Below are 19,450 nucleotides of genomic sequence, written 5' to 3' on the forward strand. Positions count from 1 at the left end.
TAAAAATAATTTACAGTAATTGCGGCATAGTCTGTATCGGTACGTGTGAGATACACCTTCCAAATTATTGAGGCGCATCTTCCACCGCCGAGGATTGCAGGGTGCTTCAGTTTGCCTCCTGTTCCGAACTCCTCCTACTCCTCATCCTGCCTTTAGGGTACAAAAAATTGTAATCGGGGACTAGTCTGGGTTTGTACGTATGAGATACACCTTTTTATATCATATTTTCTATTCCGCTATTCAATCTACACCCTTTTGGGGTAAAAAGAATTAAATTGCGGCATAGTCTGTATCGGTACGTGTGAGATACACCTTTCCAATTTTTTGGGCGCATCTTACACCGCTGAGGATTGCAGGGTGCTTCAGTTTGCCTCCTGCCTGTTCCGAACTCCTCCTACTCCTCATCCTCATCCTGCCTTTAGGGTACAAAAAATTGTAATTGGGGCCTAGTCTGGGTTTGTACGTGTGAGATACACCTTTTTATATCATATTTTCTATTCCGCTATTCAATCTACACCCTTTGGGGTAAAAAGAATAAAGTTGCGGCATAGTCTGTATCGGTACGTGTGAGATACACCTTTCCAATTTTTGGGCGCATCTTCCACCGCTGAGGATTGCAGGGTGCTTCAGTTTGCCTCCTGTTCCGAACTCCTCCTACTCCTCATCCTCATCCTGCCTTTAGGGTACAAAAAATTGTAATCTGGGCCTCATCTGTGTTTGTACGTGTGAGATACAACGTTTTATAAATTTTTTTCTATTCCGCTATTCAATATACACCCTTTTGGAGTGTAAAAAATTAAATTACGGCATAGTCTGTATCGGTACGTGTGAGATACACCTTTTAAATTTGTTTGGCGCATCTCCTTCCACCGACGAGGATTGCAGGGCACTTCAGTTTGCCTCCTGTTCCGAACTCCTCCTACTCCTCTTCCTCATCCTGCCTTTAGGGTACAAAAAAATTGTATTCGGGGCCTAGTCTGTGTTTGTACGTGTGAGAAACACCGTTTTATATCCTTTTTTCTATTCCGCTATTCAATATACACCCTTTTGGGGTGAAAAAAATTAAATTGCGGCATACTTTGCATATTTGACTGTGAGATACACCCGTTGTATTTGTATACTGTTTTTCTATTCCGCTATTTAATAAACACCCTTTTGAGCTAAAAAAAATTAAATTGCGGCATAGTTTGCATATTTGACTGTGAGATACACCCGTGCGATACTGTTGTTGTTTTGTTCCGCTATTAAATAAACACATTTCTAGGGCAAGATCATAAATTACAGAAATATGAGGAGACCGTCAAATAGGGGCCGTGGCCTGGGTCGTGGTGCTGTTGGTAGAGGTCCTGTTGCAAGGAGAGGACGTGGTCGATCTGTGCCAGCTACACGCACAAGTGAAACACCTTCCTCAAGTGTGAGTAGGCGACAGAACCTGCAGCAGTATGTGGTAGGGCATCATGCGCCTCTAGAAGTGATGAGGCCAGAACAAGTAGAGGCGATAGTAGATTGGTTTGCTGCTGACAGTGCCTCCAGTTCCTTCACATTGTCTCCCACCCAGTCTCCTGCAGAAAGGTCAGAGTTGGCACCTGCAGCCGATGTCCAACCATCTTTCACCTCACCCCCTTGCAAATCAGGCAAGCAGTCTGAACCCCAAGTCATGCAGCAGTCTCTTCTTCTTTTTGATGACTCTGTCAGCAGTTTTTCCCAGGGCCATCCACCTAGCCCTGCCCCAGAAGTGGAAGAGATTGAGTGCAGCGATGCCCAACCACTTATTTCTCAAGATGAGTACATGGAAGGACCATCGCAGCACGTCTCCGATGATGACGAAACGCAGGTGCCAAATGCTGCGGCACTCAGAATTGTGGAGACCGACAAGGAGGGCAGGGGTGAAGACTGGGTGGAAGATGATGTGGAGGACGATGAGGTTCTCGACCCCACATGGAATGAAGGTCATGCAGGTGACCTGAGTAGTTTGGAGGAAGAGGCGGTGGTCGCACAGAGCCACCAGCACAGCAGAAGAGGGAGCAGGGTGCAGAAGCGGAGCAGCCGTGCCCTAGACACTACGCCTGCTACTGCCCAACGCAGCAAGGGACCGAGCGCACCAAAGCCAGCTCAAAGGAGTTCTCTAGCGTGGAAGTTCTTCAGAAAATGTGCTGATGACAGGACACGAGTGGTTTGCACCCTGTGCAATCAGAGCCTGAAGCGAGGCATAAACCTTCTCAACCTGAGCACAACCTGCATGATCAGGCATCTAAGTGCAAAGCACGAGCTGCAGTGGAGTAGACACCTTCAAAACCAAGAAAGGTCTCTGGCTCCTCCTGCTTCCTCTTCTGCTGCAGTCTCAGCCTCTTCATCCACCTCTGTAGTGATACCGGCACCTGCCACCCCGCAAACAGATGATCTATCAGCAACACCACCACCTGGGTCACCAACCATTTCCACAATGTCCCGTGGAAGCGTTCAGCTTTCCATCTCCCAAACACTTCAGAGGAAGAGGAAGTACCCCCCTACCCACCCGCGATCCCTGGCCCTGAATGCCAGCATTTCAAAATTATTGGCCTTTGAAATGCTGTCATTCCGTCTGGTGGAGACGCACAGTTTTAAAAGCCTTATGTCGGTGGCTGTCCCACAGTACGTCGTGCCAAGCCGCCACTACTTTTCCAGGCAAGCCATCCCTTCCCTGCACAACCAAGTGGGGGAAAAAATCAGGTGTGCACTGCGCAACGCCATCTGTGCCAAGGTCCACCTAACTACCAATACGTGGACCAGTAAGCACGGTCAGGGGCGTTATATCTCCCTAACGGCACACTGGGTAAATGCAGTGGCGGATGGGCCTGAGGCGGATACTCCGCTTCCTCATCCTCTACCGCCTCCTCATCCGGTCAGCGTAACACCTTCACCACCAACTTCAGCACAGCCAGGGGTAAACGACAGCAGGCAGTTTTAAAACTTGCCTGTTTGGGGGAAAAACCACACACCGCGCAGGAGTTGTGGAGGAGTATGGAACAGCAGACAAATGAGTGGTTGCTGCCAGCGAGCCTCAAGCCCGGCCTGGTGGTGTGCGATAACAGGCGAAATCTCATAGCAGCTCTGGGCCTAGCCGGTTTGACACACATCCCTTGCCTGGCACATGTGCTGAATTTGGGGGTGCAGAGGTTCCTTAAAAATTACCCCGATGTGTCAGAGCTACTGCAGAAAGTGCGGGCCGTCTGTGCGCACTTTCAGGGTTCTCACCCTGCTGCTGCTCGCCTGTCAGCGCTGCAGCGTAACTTCGGCCTTCCCGCTCACCGCCTCATATGTGACGTGCCCACAAGGTGGAACTCCACCTTGCACATGCTGGAAAGACTGTGCGAGCAGCAGCAGGCCATAGTGGAGTTTCAGCTGCAGCACGCACGCGTGAGTCGCTCTGCGGAACAGCACCACTTCAGCACCAATAACTGGGCCTCCATGCGAGACCTGTGTGCCTTGTTGCGCTGTTTTGAGTACTCCACCAACATGGCCAGTGCCGATGACGCCGTTGTCAGCTTAACTATTCCACTTCTATGCCTCCTTCAAAAAATGATTCGGGCGATGATGGAAGACGATGTGGCACAGGATGAGGAGGAGGAGGATGAAGAGGTAACATTTCCAAGGCTTTCAGGGCAGTCATTCGCAAGTGGCTCCGAGGGTGGGTTCCTGCACCCACAAACGCCAGGGACACAATTGTCCAGCAGGGGCACAGTTCTGGAGGATGAGGAGGATGAGGAGGAGGAGATGGAGGGGGAGATGGAACCATGTTCACAGCAGGGTGGCACCCAGGCCAGCTCATGGCCATCACTGGTGCGTGGCTGGGGGGATACAGAGGACACAGACGATACACGTCCCACAGAGGACAGCCTTTCGTTGTCTCTGGGCAGCCTGGCACACATGAGCGATTACATGCTGCAGTGTCTCCACAACGACGAGTTTCCCACATTCTAACTTGTGCTGATTACTGGGTGGCCACGCTGCTGGATCCCCGTTACAAGGACAACGTACCATCCTTAATTCACTCACTGGAGCGCGATCGCAAGATGCGCGAGTACAAGCGCACGCTGGTAGATGGGATGCTGCTGGCATTCCCACCTGACAGCGGGGCCACAGTGGAAGCACAAGGCCAAGGCAGAGGAGGAGGAGGAAGAGGTCGCCAACGCAACCAGAGCACCGCCAGCACCTCAGAAGGCAGGGTTAGCATGGCCGAAATGTGGAAAAGCTTTGTCAGCACGCCACAACAAACAGCAGCGCCAGCAGCTCATATGGAACGTCTTAGCAGGAGGCAGCATTTCACCAACATGGTGGAGCAGTATGTGTGCACACGCCTACATGTAATGAATGACGGGTCTGCCCCCTTCAACTTCTGAGTCTCCAAATTGGGCACATGGCCTGAGCTTGCCCTTTACGCCTTGGAGGTGCTGGCGTGCCCTACAGCCAGTGTAATATCTGAACGTGTATTTAGCACGGCTGGGGGCGTTACCACAGACAAGCGCAGCCGCCTGTCCAGAGACAATGTGGACAAGCTCACGTTCATTAAAATGAACCAGGCATGGATCCCACAGGACTTTTCCGTACCTTGTGCAGAATAGAGATGGATACCAACCTTACCCAGCCATTGTTATGTTTTTGATCTTTCTCACTCTTTTGGGGTGTACCCTCATTTAAAATGACTGAAAAAAGCAGTGTTGGCTACCTCGTCCTCCTCCACCGCCGCTTCCACCTACACCGCCACATCCACCGCCACCTCAACCTCCCTCCTACTCCGGGCCTCGTCCTTCACAGATGAAGAAAATTGTTTTATTTTTCTGTTCTTTTTTTGTTGTTTTAAGTTATTTCCCTATCCACATTTGTTTGCAGAGCACTTGTCATGCTCCTAACTACGTTTTGCTGCCATTTGCAGCACTCTAGCCCTTTCCATTGGTGTTTTAGAGCCATTTTAGTGCCTGAAAGTTCGGGTCCCCATTGACTTCAATGGGGTTCGGTGTCCGGGTAAAGTTCGGAAAAAGTCCGGGACACGGACCCGGACTTTTTTTTTCAAGTTCGGCCGAACCCGCCGAACACGGACATCCAGGTGTCCGCTCAGCTCTAATGGTGACCACAACTCTTCCTCTTCCTCTTCACGCTCATCTACGGCCTGATCCAGCACTCTTCGTAGGGCACGCTCCAGGTAGAAAACATATGGGATGATGTCGCTGATGGTGCCTTTGGTGCGACTGACTAGGTTTTTCACCTCCTCAAAAGGACGCATGAGCCTACAGGCATTGCGCAGGAGCATCCAGTAACGTGGCAAAAAAATACCCAGCTCTGCCGAGGCTGTCCTAGCACACCAGTCATACAAATACTCGTTGATGGCTTTTTCTTGTTGGAGCAGGAGGTCGAACATTAGGAGTGTTGAATTCCAACGTGTCGGGCTGTCGCAAATAAAGCGCCTCACTGGCATGTTGTTTCGCTGCTGAATATCTGAAAAGTGCGCCATGGCCGTGTAGGAACGCCTGAAATGGCCACACACCTTCCTGTAAGCCTGGGTACTTATGCACAAAGTGTTGTACAATCAGATTCAACACATGTGCCATGCACGGCACATGTTTCAACTTGCCCAAATTCAATGCCGCCAACAAATTGCTTCCGTTGTCACACACCACTTTGCCGATCTCCAGTCGGTGCGGGGTCAGCCACTGATCCACCTGTGCGTTCAGGGCGGACAGTAGTGCTGGTCCGGTGTGACTCTCTGCTTTCAGGTAAGTCAACCCCAAGACGGCGTGACACTGTCGTATCCGGCATGTGGAGTAGCCCCTGGGGAGCTGGGGGGTGCAGTTGGTGTGGAGCAAGACGCAACAGCAGAAGAGGACTCAGCTGAGGAGGTTAGCAAAGAGGATGGAGTAGGAGGAGTAGAGGAGGTGGCAGCAGGCCTGCCTGCAAGTCGTGGCAGTGTCACCAACTCCTCTGCAGAGCCACGCATTCCATGCTTGGCAGCCGCCAGCAGGTTTACCCAATGCGCAGTGTAAGTGATATACCTGCCCTGACCGTGCTTTGCAGACCAGGTATCAGTGGTCAGATGGACCCTTGCCCCAACACTGTGTGCCAGACATGACATGACTTCCTTTTCCACAATAGAGTACAGGTCGGGGATTGCCTTTTGTGAAAAAAAATTGTGGCCGGGTACCTTCCACTGCGGTGTCCCAATAGCTACAAATTTTTTGAAGGCCTCAGACTCCACCAGCTTGTATGGTAAAAGCTGGCGGGCTAAGAGTTCCGACAAGCCAGCTGTCAGACGCAGGGCAAGGGGGTGACTCTGTGACATTGGCTTCTTAAGCTCAAACATTTCCTTGACAGACACCTGACTGTGGGCAGATGAGCAGGAACTGCTGAAGGTGAGAGGCGGAGTGGCGGGTTGTTTATAGGGGGCAAGGAGGACAGCAGTGGTTGACGTGGCTGAAGATGCTGGACCAGGAGGAGGATGGTGGCTTTGAGTTTGTGTGCTGCTTGTACTCATGTGTTGATCCCATAAGCGTTTGTGATGTGAGATCATGTGCCTTCCCAAAGCAGTTGTACCTACGTGGGTGTTGGATTTTCCACGACTCAGTTTCTTTTGGCACAGGTTGCAAATGGCATCGCTGTTATCAGAGGCAGACACACAAAAAAAATGCCACACTGCTGAGCTTTGCAATGATGGCATTCTGGTGGTGGCAACAGCTTGCATTGATTGGCGTGCTGTCTGGCTGACCCCGGGTGCCGATACATGCTGTCTGACTGTGCCACTAGCTCCTTGCGATGACCTCCCCCTGCTTCCAACTCGTCTCCTCCTCCTCTCTGTCTCGCCATCTGAACTTTCCCCCTCTTCTTCTCTTCAAGCAGGCATCCAGTTGACATCCACAGACACATCGTCATCATCAGCCGCTTCACTTGACAACTCAGCAAAGGCAGCAGCAGTAGGTACAACGTCATCATCATCATCACAATGTACGTCCATGTGTATAATGCTGCCTGACTGAGACATATCCCCGTTATCTACATCCTCTGGCACTAATGGTTGCGCATCACTCATTTCTTCCAACTGATGTGTAAATAACTCCTCTGACAGATCAAGTGAAGCGGCTGTGGTGCTAGTGTTGGTGGTGCCGGCGGGTGGGCTAGTGGTAAATTGAGAGGTGCCCGAAGCTGAGCTGGAGGAGGATGGTGCATCAAGTTTCCGAGCGGAAGCTGTAGAAGATTGGGTGTCCTGTGTAAGCCAGTCAACTATGCCCTCAGAATTTTTTGAGTTCAGGGTACGTGGCTTCTGAACACTGGGCATTATTCTAGGGCCAAAGGAAATCACAACACCACGACCACGACGGCCCCTGCGGGGTGGCCTGCCTCTGCCTGTCATTTTTTTTAGATTAGTGGTACTATGCATGCAAGGTGCTGTGCCACCCTATATGAGTGTTGGGCAGTGGGTACAGTACAGTCTGGACCTGACACTCACTGGCAGGCAACTGCAATTATAAAAAATAAATTATTTTTTAATTTGCAAGGTGCTGTGCCACCGTATATGAGTGGTGGGCACTGCAGTGGGCACAGTACAGTCTGTGGACCTGACACTCACTGGCAGGCAACTGCAATTATAAAAAATAAATTATTTTTTAATTTGCAAGGTGCTGTGCCACCGTATATATGAGTGGTGGGCACTGCAGTGGGCATAGTACAGTCTGTGGACCTGACACTCACTGGCAGGAAACTGCAATTATAAAAAATAAATTGTTTCTGGTTTCATGACCAAGCACATGATAACCCACAGAACTTGCAGGCTCCATGAGTTCATTGAATATGCAAGCCACGCTGAGCATCATTTTCAATTAAAAAATAAAACAAGAAAGGAAAAGTTTTAATTGTAGAGGAAGATACTGATGCATATGTCATTTAAAAAGGTACCGGGAAGGTAAGAAGGCCCCAACGGAGACCTCGTATCAAGGATTACGAGGGTAGGAAGGAAATAGGGGAATGTTTTTTGTGTGGTAAAAAGGGCCACATGGCAAGAGAGTGTAAGTCAAGGAGAGATGAAGAGAGAGAGGAGAAAGCATGACTAGTGGAAAAGGAAGAATGAAATAGAATGTATCAAGAATGTAATAGATTCAGGAGAACTTGACATGTTGGACATATGCAATGTGGAAATGTATTTACAAAATGAGATAAAACCAGAAATAACACTCACTGTACAAGGGAAACAAATTACCTTTTTGTGTGATACGGGGGCATGTAAAACTTTGATTCACCCTCAGTATTTACCTGAAAGGATCAAAAGAAAAGGAACATTTTTTGTAAAATCAGGGAGTGGTGTAATATGTGAAGAAGATGTGTCTGAAAAACTTCTTGTAGAGGACCCACAAACAAAAAGAAAAACAGAATGTAAAATTGTGATATCTGAAAAGTGTCCGATTAACCTATTGGGCAGGGACTTGCTGCATGCACTAGACATTTCAGTTATACCAGCAGAGGGGGGTTTGAGAGCCCACCGAGCCTGTGGAACATATGTGATGAAGACTGACAGTGAACCTTATTACTGGTACAGCTTGGACTTAAGTTCCACAGGTCCAGGAAGCATGCAGCAACCCCTTCTTAAAATAGCAGAAGAAAAGGTTAAAGGAAAAAGCTATGAGGTTCAACATAATTTACACTGCACTATGTATTTTAGACATTCCATAGGAACTGATGTTGATTATGAAAGAAAATTGGGTAAATTTTCAGGGGTCAGAATTACGTTGAAAACTTTATACTGGGATCAGGAGGGAAACAGCGTGGCCACCTGTCTCCTTGCTGATGAGATATTCAAGTTACATAGGGGAAGAATTTTACCCCATGTATCAATTACTCGGAATGTCTCATTAGATTGGTATGAGTTAGGGGAACTTTTGACCGACTGGGTACATATGACACCTGAACAACAGAAAATAAAGGGAATCCAGTCTTTCAACCTTAATTGGGTCACACAATGTACTCCAGGAGTGCACCTTTCAGGAGGGTACTACGACAAGGAATGACTATTCCTCTTGACCCAGGAGGAAGAGGATGCATTGAAAGACATCCCCGACTATCTTTGGTCAAAAGGAAAGAGTGATGTTGGACTGATCAAAACGGCAACTGAAGTACAAATCACCCCTAAAAGTACTATGAGACCCTATCAAAAACAATACCCCTTAAGAAAAGATGCAGAAGCTGGGGTGGATCCTGTAATTAAAGAATTGTTGGATAGAGGTATAATCATAGAATGTCCAGATTCGCCCTGTAATACACCATTGTTCCCTGTTTAGAAAACCGCAGGGAGGGTGGAGGCTTGTGGTAAGATTCCGGTACCTCCGGTACCCTTAATCACCACTTTTCTCTGTAATGCGTCCCACCTTTCTCTTCAGGTGGTACGCATATACCTTTAAGAACGATGATGTCACTGCTGAGCGCTGCAGAGCGGCTATTTCAACCGCCGGAGGTCTCACTCACATTGTTCGTTCAACCGCATGGTTGGTTCGATCAAGCCATGCCTGAAGCAGCCATACCTGATGTTACTCACTCATGTACACTCATTCAGGACACTGAAAAAGCAACCGTGCTGAATTCTTTTTTCTCGTCAGTCTTTACGCAGGAAAAGGAAGGGTACACTGACCATGACTGTATGGTTAGTAGTAATACACAGGACTTGCCACTATGGCTAACAGAGGGGGAAATCAGGGAAAGACTGGATAAACTTAACACAAACAAATCACCAGGCCCGGATGGCGTACATCCGAGAGTGCTCAAGGAACTCAGTATGGTTATATCTAGACCACTGTTCCTGATCTTTGCTGACAGTATTAGGACAGGAGATGTACCAGGGGATTGGAGGAAGGCTAACGTGATTCCGATATTCAAAAAGGGCCAGAGACATACCCCGGGAAATTATAGGCCTGTCAGTCTGACATCAATAATATGTAAACTTTTGGAGGGGATGATAAGGGACTATATCGTAGAGTATGCTAAAGACAACAACATCATCAGTAGTAACCAGCACGGGTTTACAAATGGGCGATCTTGTCAAACCAATCTCTTAGCATTCTACGAGGAAGTGAGCTGTGAGCTAGATAGGGGGAGACCAGTGGATGTGGTGTACTTGGACTTCGCTAAGGCGTTTGATACAGTTCCCCACAAGCGCTTAATTTATAAAATAAGGTCTGCAGGTATCGACAGCAGGGTTTGCTCTTGGATACGGAATTGGCTAAAAGGCCGTGTCCAAAGGGTAGTAATAAACAGCGCATACTCAGACTGGTCTGAGGTAGTAAGCGGGGTGCCCCAGGGCTCAGTCCTGGGACCAACCTTGTTCAATTTATTCATAAACAGCATTGAGGACGGGATCAGTAGTTCGTTATCAGTTTTTGCAGATGACACAAAATTGGCCAGGGCAATAACTGCACAGCATGAAGCAGATATCCTACAGAATGACCTGGACAAAATTACGGAGTGGGCAACGACATGGCAAATGAGGTTTAATGTGGAGAAGTGTAAGGTTTTGCACTTGGGGACCAAAAACATAAAAACACAATACATGTTAGGAGGGGAACCCTTGGGGGAATCAAAAATGGAGAAGGATCTGGGAGTCTTAGTTGATGATAGATTAGGCAACAGCATGCAATGCCAAGCGGCAGCTTCCAAAGCCAACAGAATATTAGCATGCATAAAGAAAGGGATGTATTCCAGAGATAAGACTATAATCCTTCCACTTTATAAAACTCTGGTCCGACCGCATCTGGAGTATTCTGTCCAGTTCTGGTCGCCAGTCCTCAGGAGGGATGTGTTGGAGCTGGAGAAAGTCCAGAGAAGGGCAACTAAACTGATTAGGGGGTTGGAGGACCTTACCTATGAAGAGCGGCTGCAATCGCTCGATTTATTTTCCCTGGAGAAAAGACGTCTGAGAGGGGACATGATAGCAATTTATAAATATCTTAATGGGGATCTCAGCTTAAAAGAAAAGCTGTTCATTCGAAGGAATTGCATGAGGACTCGAGGACATACAATGCGATTAGAGGAGAAGCGTTTTAACCTCAGGCAACGTGGGGGGTTCTTTACTGTTAGGGCTACAAGATTGTGGAATTGTCTACCACAAGAGGTGGTTTCTGCGGGTAGTATGGTGACTTTCAAAAGACTCTTAGACTTACATCTCAAGGATCAGGAGATTGAGGGCTATGTTAGATGATTACAGTCACACACACCTACACAGGTTGAACTGGATGGACTATTGTCTTTATTCAACCTCACCTACTATGTAACTATGTAACTATGTAACTATGTATCTCGCTACCTGGACTTGTTTCACTCACTGATCTTGTATCTCGCTACCCGATCACTCTTGGAATACTGCTTCTATTTATGGCTATCTCACCCTGCTTTCCTGCCTTGATATCCACATGCTTTCAAGCCTGTCTCTCGATCGGAACCTCCAGCTATTCCCTTTACCTGGAGCAGACCGGAACCTCGCTACTGATCCCTGTATCTCGCTACCGGATCATTCCTTATCTACTGGACCTCTCTAAACTACTAACATTACAAGTGATAAGTACCCCGCAGGGGAACCCTCCATAACCTTATTGCACTATCTACCTATGCACATCAAGGACTGTTACCACCTATCCATACTATCCTATCATCTGCACTGTTACATAGATTGCTAGCTCTTGAGCCTACTACCATCTATCATCTGCACTGCTGCATAGATTGCTAGCTCTCCTGTCTACTACTATCTATCCTTGCACTGGGTTAGTCTATCCTGTATTTTTCATCTGCTGTCCTCACCATCTGTTAGCATACTCGATACTAACCTATCTGCATTCCTAAATACCATCTTGAACTCTCCTATACAAAACCTATCAAGTGATTACCATCCTTGTCACTGTTCACACCTGTCCCTTCAGCACATCACCTTCATACTATCATATACATCCTATCACTCCAGGAACATCTCATTGAGTGTGTATATATCTGTATGTTGAAGCTGACAGGCCCACGGTGATGAGTCCTGGAGAGTTGGATCTGGTATTCAACACATCTCTACATGACTACTGAGTGGAGATTTTGCAGCTGCAAATCCAGCCTATAATAAAAACGCAGGAGCGTTACAGATTGAACGAACCATAAAAATGGATTCAGCAGAATTACCCACTCAAGTGACACAATTAACACAACAAGTAAAAGCATTAATACTTGCTCTGACTGACGTACAAGAAAAGAATCAGACTCTGACACAGCAGGTAACCCAGCTCTCACGGCTTACTGCTGTTCAGCCTCTTGAACCTAAAATAAACTCTCCTCTAGTGTTTACAGGTGATCGGAAAAAATTTCAATGTCAATTGCTTTTTTTGTTAAAACCTCGTACATACCCCACTGATCAAATAAAAGTCTGTACCGTTATTCCATACTTGACGGGTGATCCACGGGCCTGGGCAGACTCTCTCTTTGAGAATAATGATCAGATTCTCAACACCTATTCCTTATTCCTAGCGGAACTCGCTAGTTTATACGATGACCCCAATAGGCAGAGTACTGCTGATATTCAGTTGAGGGCCTTAAAACAAGGAAGGAGACCTGTAGAAGACTTTGTATCTGAGTTCAAAAGATGGACCCTTGATTCAGGGTGGAATGACACATCTTTGCGAACTCAATTCAGACTCGGGTTATCGGAAGCTGTTAAAGACGAGCTCGCCCGAGCGGATTTACCTGGCACCTTGGAGGCCTTGATACAACTTAGTATCAACATCGACAGACGACTGCGAGAAAGAAGGGCTGAAAAGATGGGAATGCCATTGTCTAGTCCTTCTCAGATTTCGGCCGTTGATCCTACTCTCATGGATGTAGGAACCATACGCCCACCTTTAACGACTACTGAACGAGCTAGAAGAACATCCAGAAATCTCTGCATGTACTGCGCATCCTCGGATCATTTGATAAGCACCTGTCCCCTTGTCCGCAAAAAAGAGGGTGAGTGTTCACATGTCTTGCTGGGAGGATTAACGACTTCCTTTTCTAAACCCTATCTTTTTGTTCATTTAATATTACAGTGGGACCAAACTAGGATCACCACCAAGACTATGGTCGACACTGGATCTTGTGGAAACTATATTGATACACGCTTTGTTACCTTAAATAAAATACCTATTATTTCAAAATCTAAGCCTGTTTCTGTTAGTTTCATTAATGGTATTCCACTGTCTTCTGGTCCAATCACCAACCAGACACAGGCACTCCTTGCCACTACCAACGAATCACATGTGGAGACCATCACCTTTGACATACTATCCTCACCCCATTTTCCTATTATTTCGGGACTTCCCTGGTTACACACACACCAACCAATCATAGATTGGAAAAAATGGACTTTGGTTTTCCCTTCTGACTATTGTGAGAATACGTGTAACCTCCCATCTTATGGGAAGATTCTGTCTGTGGTGTCAGATGAAATTGCACCACTATGCTATCAGGATCTGTCCGAAGTGTTCCTTGAGAAAAATGCTCAAGTGTTGCCTCCCCATAGGGATTACGATTGCACTATCGATCTACTCCCTAACAGCAAATTGCCTTTCGGTCATGTTTATCCCCTTTCACAGGATGAACTTTCTCACCTCAAGGAATACTTGGATGAGAATTTGACAAAGGGGTTCATTAGACCCTCTACTTCTTCCACTGCTGCAGGACTTTTTTTTGTCCGCAATAAGGATTCCAGTCTCAGGCCTATTATCGATTATAGGCAATTAAACACGATTACGATAAAGGATCGCTATCCTTTGCCGCTCATCCCTGAACTTATTGAACAGGTGCGTGGGGCTACTTATTTCACCAAATTAGACCTGAAAGGGGCATACAACCTAATCCGAATCCGTGACGGGGATGAGTGGAAAACAGCATTCAGAACCAGATACGGACTATTCGAATACCTTGTGATGCCATTCGGGCTATGTAATGCTCCCGCAGCTTTCCAAAGATTCATAAACGACATCTTTAGAGACTTACTTGATGTCTGTGTTGTAGTATACCTAGACGATATACTTATTTACTCTCGATCTATGCCTGAACACATAAAACATGTAAGACTTGTGTTGTCCAGACTGCTCTCACACAGACTATATGTGAAATTAAAAAAAAAGTCTATTTCATAAAGAAGAAATATTATTTCTAGGATACTTCATATCCAAAACTGGAATTAAGATGGATATGAGTAAGATATCCTGTATTCTAGACTGGCCTATACCAACAACTCGTAAGGCCCTACAGCGATTCCTTGGATTCTCGAACTTCTATAGGAAGTTCATCAAGAACTTTTCCGCTATTGTGAGACCTCTCACACAACTGACAAGTATAAAAAAAACATTCAAATGGTCAGAAGAAGCAAATCAAGCTTTCTGCTTGTTAAAATCAAGCTTTACTTCTGCTCCCATACTACGCCATCCAGACCCATCCCTCCAATATATTCTAGAGGTAGATGCGTCAAATATGGCAGTAGGAGCAGTTCTCTCCCAATGACCAACAAACACTTCATCACTCCACCCAGTTGCTTTCTTTATAAAATCACTAAGCAGCCCAGAGGTGAATTACCCAGTGGGTGAAAAGGAGTTGCTTGCCATAAAACTGGCACTGGAGAATTGGCGACATCTGCTCGAAGGTACCCAGTTACCAATACTCATATATACAGATCATAAAAACCTTCAATACCTCCAGACTAACAAGACTCTCTCTCACCGGCAGGTACGATGGTCATTATTCTTTTTAAGATTTAATTTCCTAGTGACCTACACGCCTGCAGACAAAAATAAAAAAGCGGATGCGCTATCACGATTAACCGAAGATAACTGCGCCGAAATCCCTTCCATTCCCATAATACCCTATGAACGCATTATTGGTGTTGTCCGTTCCTTGAAGGAAGAGATTTTGCACAGTATAAGAATGGATTCACCTCCACCACAACTAAGTACTGATGCAGAAGGCTTCCTCTATTACAATGAAAAACTCTACATACCCCCTACTATGCGCACCAAGATCTTGGAGTTATCGCATGATGTCCCCATGGCAGGACATATGGGTATGACGAAAACCTTTAATTTGCTCACCAGGCAGTTTTGGTGGCCTGATATGAAGACGTCTGTACAAAAATTTGTTTCTTCATGTGACATCTGTGCAAGGTCCAAAATTGACACTACAAAACCATCTGGACTACTTTGTAGTCTACCAATACCCCAGGTTCCATGGGAAGTTGTGTCCTTAGATTTCATAGTAGAACTACCACCCTCTAAAGGATTTAATACCATCCTAGTGTCAGTGGACCACTTGACAAAGATGGCACATTTCATTGCTATCCGTAGACTACCTTCATCTAAACAAACAGCGGAACTACTGATGAAACATGTGTTTAAGTTGCATGGAATTCCAAAAACTCTTTTGTCCGACCGTGGTTCACAATTCATCTCTAAATTTTGGCAAGCACTTTGTCAAATTTTACGCATTGAGCGAAAGCTCACTTCTCCCTACCATCCTCAGACCAACGGACAGACTGAAAGAGTCAACCAGTGCATTTTGCAATATCAACGTTGCTACACATCGTACTTGCAGGATGATTGGGTGGATCTCCTTCCTCTAGCAGAATTTGCTTACAACAACGCAACCCACAGTACTACGAAGCAAAGTCCGTTCTACTTGAACTATGGGTTTCATCCCACTCTTCTTCCACCACGCATCCTGCCATCGAGTAACCCAGTAGCCTCAGATTACCTTACCCAAATAAAAGACTCTTTGGGTTTACTCAATACCACTATATCACACGCTCACAGTCAACAAAAAAAGTACTACGACCTTCGTAGAAGACCTTCTCCTCAGTATGCTATTGGGGACCTTGTTTGGCTATCGACAAAGAACTTAAGATTAAAAATCCCTAGCAAGAAGCTTGGACCTTTATTTTTGGGACCCTTCCCAATTAAAAAACTTATCGGGAAAGCTGCAGTATAGCTCACCCTACCAGCAGATCTCAAGATCCATCCCATCTTCCATGTGTCGCTACTGAAGCCCCATGTTCCTAATCAAGGAATAAGGCCTACCATCTTGCCTCCACCTCCAATACAAGTTGAAGGCGGAGAAGAGTATGAGATCAAGGAAATTTTGGATTCTCGCATCCATAGAGGAAGACTCCAGTATCTCATAAGATGGAAGAACTATGGACCCCAAGATGACACCTGGCTAGATACCTCTGATATTCATGCGCCTAGACTTATACGGAACTTTCACTCGAAACACCCAGAGAAACCTGTCCTATAGGCCTTCCGGAGCCGGCCTTAAGGGGGGGGTACTGTAAGATTCCGGTACCTCCGGTACCCTTAATCACCACTTTTCTCTGTAATGCGTCCCACCTTTCTCTTCAGGTGGTACGCATATAACTTTAAGAACGATGATGTCACTGCTGAGCGCCGCAGAGCGGCTATTTCAACCGCCGGCGGTCTCACTCACATTGTTCGTTCAACCGCATGGTTGGTTCGATCAAGCCATGCCTGAAGCAGCCATACCTGATGTTACTCGCTCATGTATCTCGCTACCTGGACTTGTTTCACTCACTGATCTTGTATCTCGCTACCCGATCACTCTTGGAATACTGCTTCTATTTATGGCTATCTGTAATGTTCCGGTACCTTTGGTACCCTAAATTACACTTTCCACAAGTGTATGCGCCCTACCATTTACTTTTGGAAAGGTGCGCATACACCTTTAAGACTGGAGCTGTCATCACTCAGCGCCGGATTAGATGGCTATTTAAGGCGTCGGCTCTCACTCACATGTGTTCGTTCAAACACCCTTATCTGGATGCTAACCTTGCTTGAAGCTTCCATGCTTGCAAGCTTACTTCGCTGACGGAACCTCGCTGCGCTGATCCCTGTATCCCGCTACTGGATCATCCGCCTCTCCTGAACCACCCTTCGGCTGTATCGCTAATAGTGCTAAGTACCCCGCAGGGGAATTCTCTATAAACTTATACTAAGCTTACACTATCTAGCTCTGCATAGTAGAGACTGTTTATCACATCTGCATAAACTAGATTGCTAGCTCTTGAGACTACTGCTACTTTTCTGCACTGGGTTGATCTCTTTTGTATGTCCACCTGCTATTCTATCATCTGCTATCATACAACATTGTTAAACCTTCCTGCATCCATCTGCTACTGTCTCACCTTCAAGTGTCTATCACCTACCACCTCCACTCAACCTATCCCTCAAACCTTCATCATTGTGTTACCACATATATAAAGTCACTCTAGGAACCAGCTTGCTAATTGTGTGTATTTACTGGCTGAAATAAGACCTTCCACACATGATGAGTCATTGAGGTTGGGAATGGTATCTCAGCATATCTCTTACATGACAACTGACGTGGAACTATTTCTGCAGCTGAAAATCCACACCATATAAGAAACGCAGGAGCGTTACACTATCTCACCCTGCTTTCCTGCCTTGATATCCACATGCTTTCAAGCCTGTCTCTCGATCGGAACCTCCAGCTATTCCCTTTACCTGGAGCAGACCGGAACCTCGCTACTGATCCCTGTATCTCGCTACCGGATCATTCCTTATCTACTGGACCTCTCTAAACTACTAACATTACAAGTGATAAGTACCCCGCAGGGGAACCCTCCATAACCTTATTGCACTATCTACCTATGCACATTAAGGACTGTTACCACCTATCCATACTATCCTATCATCTGCACTGTTACATAGATTGCTAGCTCTTGAGCCTACTACCATCTATCATCTGCACTGCTGCATAGATTGCTAGCTCTCACTGGGTTAGTCTATCCTGTATTTGTCATCTGCTGTCCTCACCATCTGTTAGCATACTCGATACTAACCTATCTGCATTCCTAAATACCATCTTGAACTCTCCTATACAAAACCTATCAAGTGATTACCATCCTTGTCACTGTTCACACCTGTCCCTTCAGCACATCACCTTCATACTATCATATACATCCTATCACTCCAGGAACATCTCATTGAGTGTGTATATATCTGTATGTTGAAGCTGACAGGCCCACGGTGATGAGTCCTGGAGAGTTGGATCTGGTATTCAACACATCTCTACATGACTATTGAGTGGAGATTTTGCAGCTGCAAATCCAGCCTATAATAAAAACGCAGGAGCGTTACACTTGTTCAGGACCTACAGGCAGTAAATAAGGCTGTGGTGCCACGGGCCCCAGTTGTGCCTGACCCCCATGTCCTCCTGAACGATCTTCAGCCTGAGAACAGAGTATTCTCTGTTATTGATATAGGTAACGCATTCTTTTCAATATCTTTGCATAAAGATAGTTCTGGTTTGCATTTACTTATAAGCAAAAAAAGTATACACATACGCGATTACCGCAAGGGTATTGTGAAAGTCCCACAATTTTCTCACAAGAAATGTCCAACAACTTGTCCAGGTTTACACCTCCCTGTGACAGCCAAATACTTCTGTACATGGATGACATATTGGTGGCATCTCCTACAGAATTAAGCTGCCAAAGAGATACGCTGGCCCTGTTGTCCTTTCTTGCTGAGCAGGGACACAAGGTCAGTAAAGATAAGTTGCAGCTTTGGAAGACACAGGGGAAGTACTTAGGATATACTATATCACAGGAAGGTAGGCATCTGGATGAAGGCCGTAAGACGACTATACTTCAGGTTCCTAGACCACGCACTAAGAAGGAAATTATGTCTTTTCTTGGAATGGCTAATTTTTGCAGGTCTTGGATAGCAAACTATGCAACAGAAATAGCTCCCTTAGCTGAACTGATTCATAGCACTCCAATGTCAGCTAGAGACAAAATACAATGGACTTCAAAGGCAGAGGAACCTTCACTAAGATTAAACAATTGATTGTGGGGTCAGCGGTTCTTGGATTTCCCAACTACAAAAAGACTTTCTATCAAACAGTAGATTGTAAGGATGGGTATATGACCTCTGTCCTCACTCAGGAATATGGTGACAAGCACAAACCAATTGCATTTTACTCTACCAGGTTGGATCCAGTGGCACATAGTTTACCCCACTGTCTCCAAGCTGTTTTAGCAGCCCCGATGGCCATTAAGTCTTCAGCCACGATAGTTCTCTTTCACCCCCTTGTCTTGAGGGTTCCACATGCCATTTCAGTAGTTTTGCTGCAGGACAAAATTTCCTACTTGTCTCCAGCAAGGCATCTGTCATGCATGACCACTCTTTTAGGGCAACCCCATATTACGATTGAAAGATGTACTACACTGAACCCTTCCACACTTATGCCTACACCTGTTGAAGGAGAGCCACACGATTGTATAGCTCAAATTGATGAAAGAATACTTCCAAGAAAAGATTTCACAGATGTACCACTTGATAATGCTGATGTTACATATTTTGTTGATGGATCCAGCAAAAAGAATGATATAGGAACAAAC

General features: G+C 46.2%; 1 protein-coding gene across 1 annotated transcript in view; it reads right to left on the reverse strand.

Moving 5' to 3' along the window:
* Positions 1-19,223, reverse strand: part of LOC309565997 (uncharacterized protein) — a gene marked incomplete at both ends in the record, with an annotated part of 32,831 nt that extends 13,608 nt beyond the window's left edge. Inside the window, one exon of the mRNA XM_082271017.1 lies at positions 19,199-19,223. Coding sequence (XP_082127143.1) covers positions 19,199-19,223 — 25 coding nt within the window. The remainder of the gene's footprint in view (positions 1-19,198) is intronic.
* Between the last annotated feature and the right edge of the window lie 227 nt (positions 19,224-19,450).

Source organism: Pelophylax lessonae, assembly GCF_965119305.1.
Source record: "Pelophylax lessonae genome assembly, chromosome: 10".
NCBI lineage: Eukaryota > Metazoa > Chordata > Amphibia > Anura > Ranidae > Pelophylax > Pelophylax lessonae.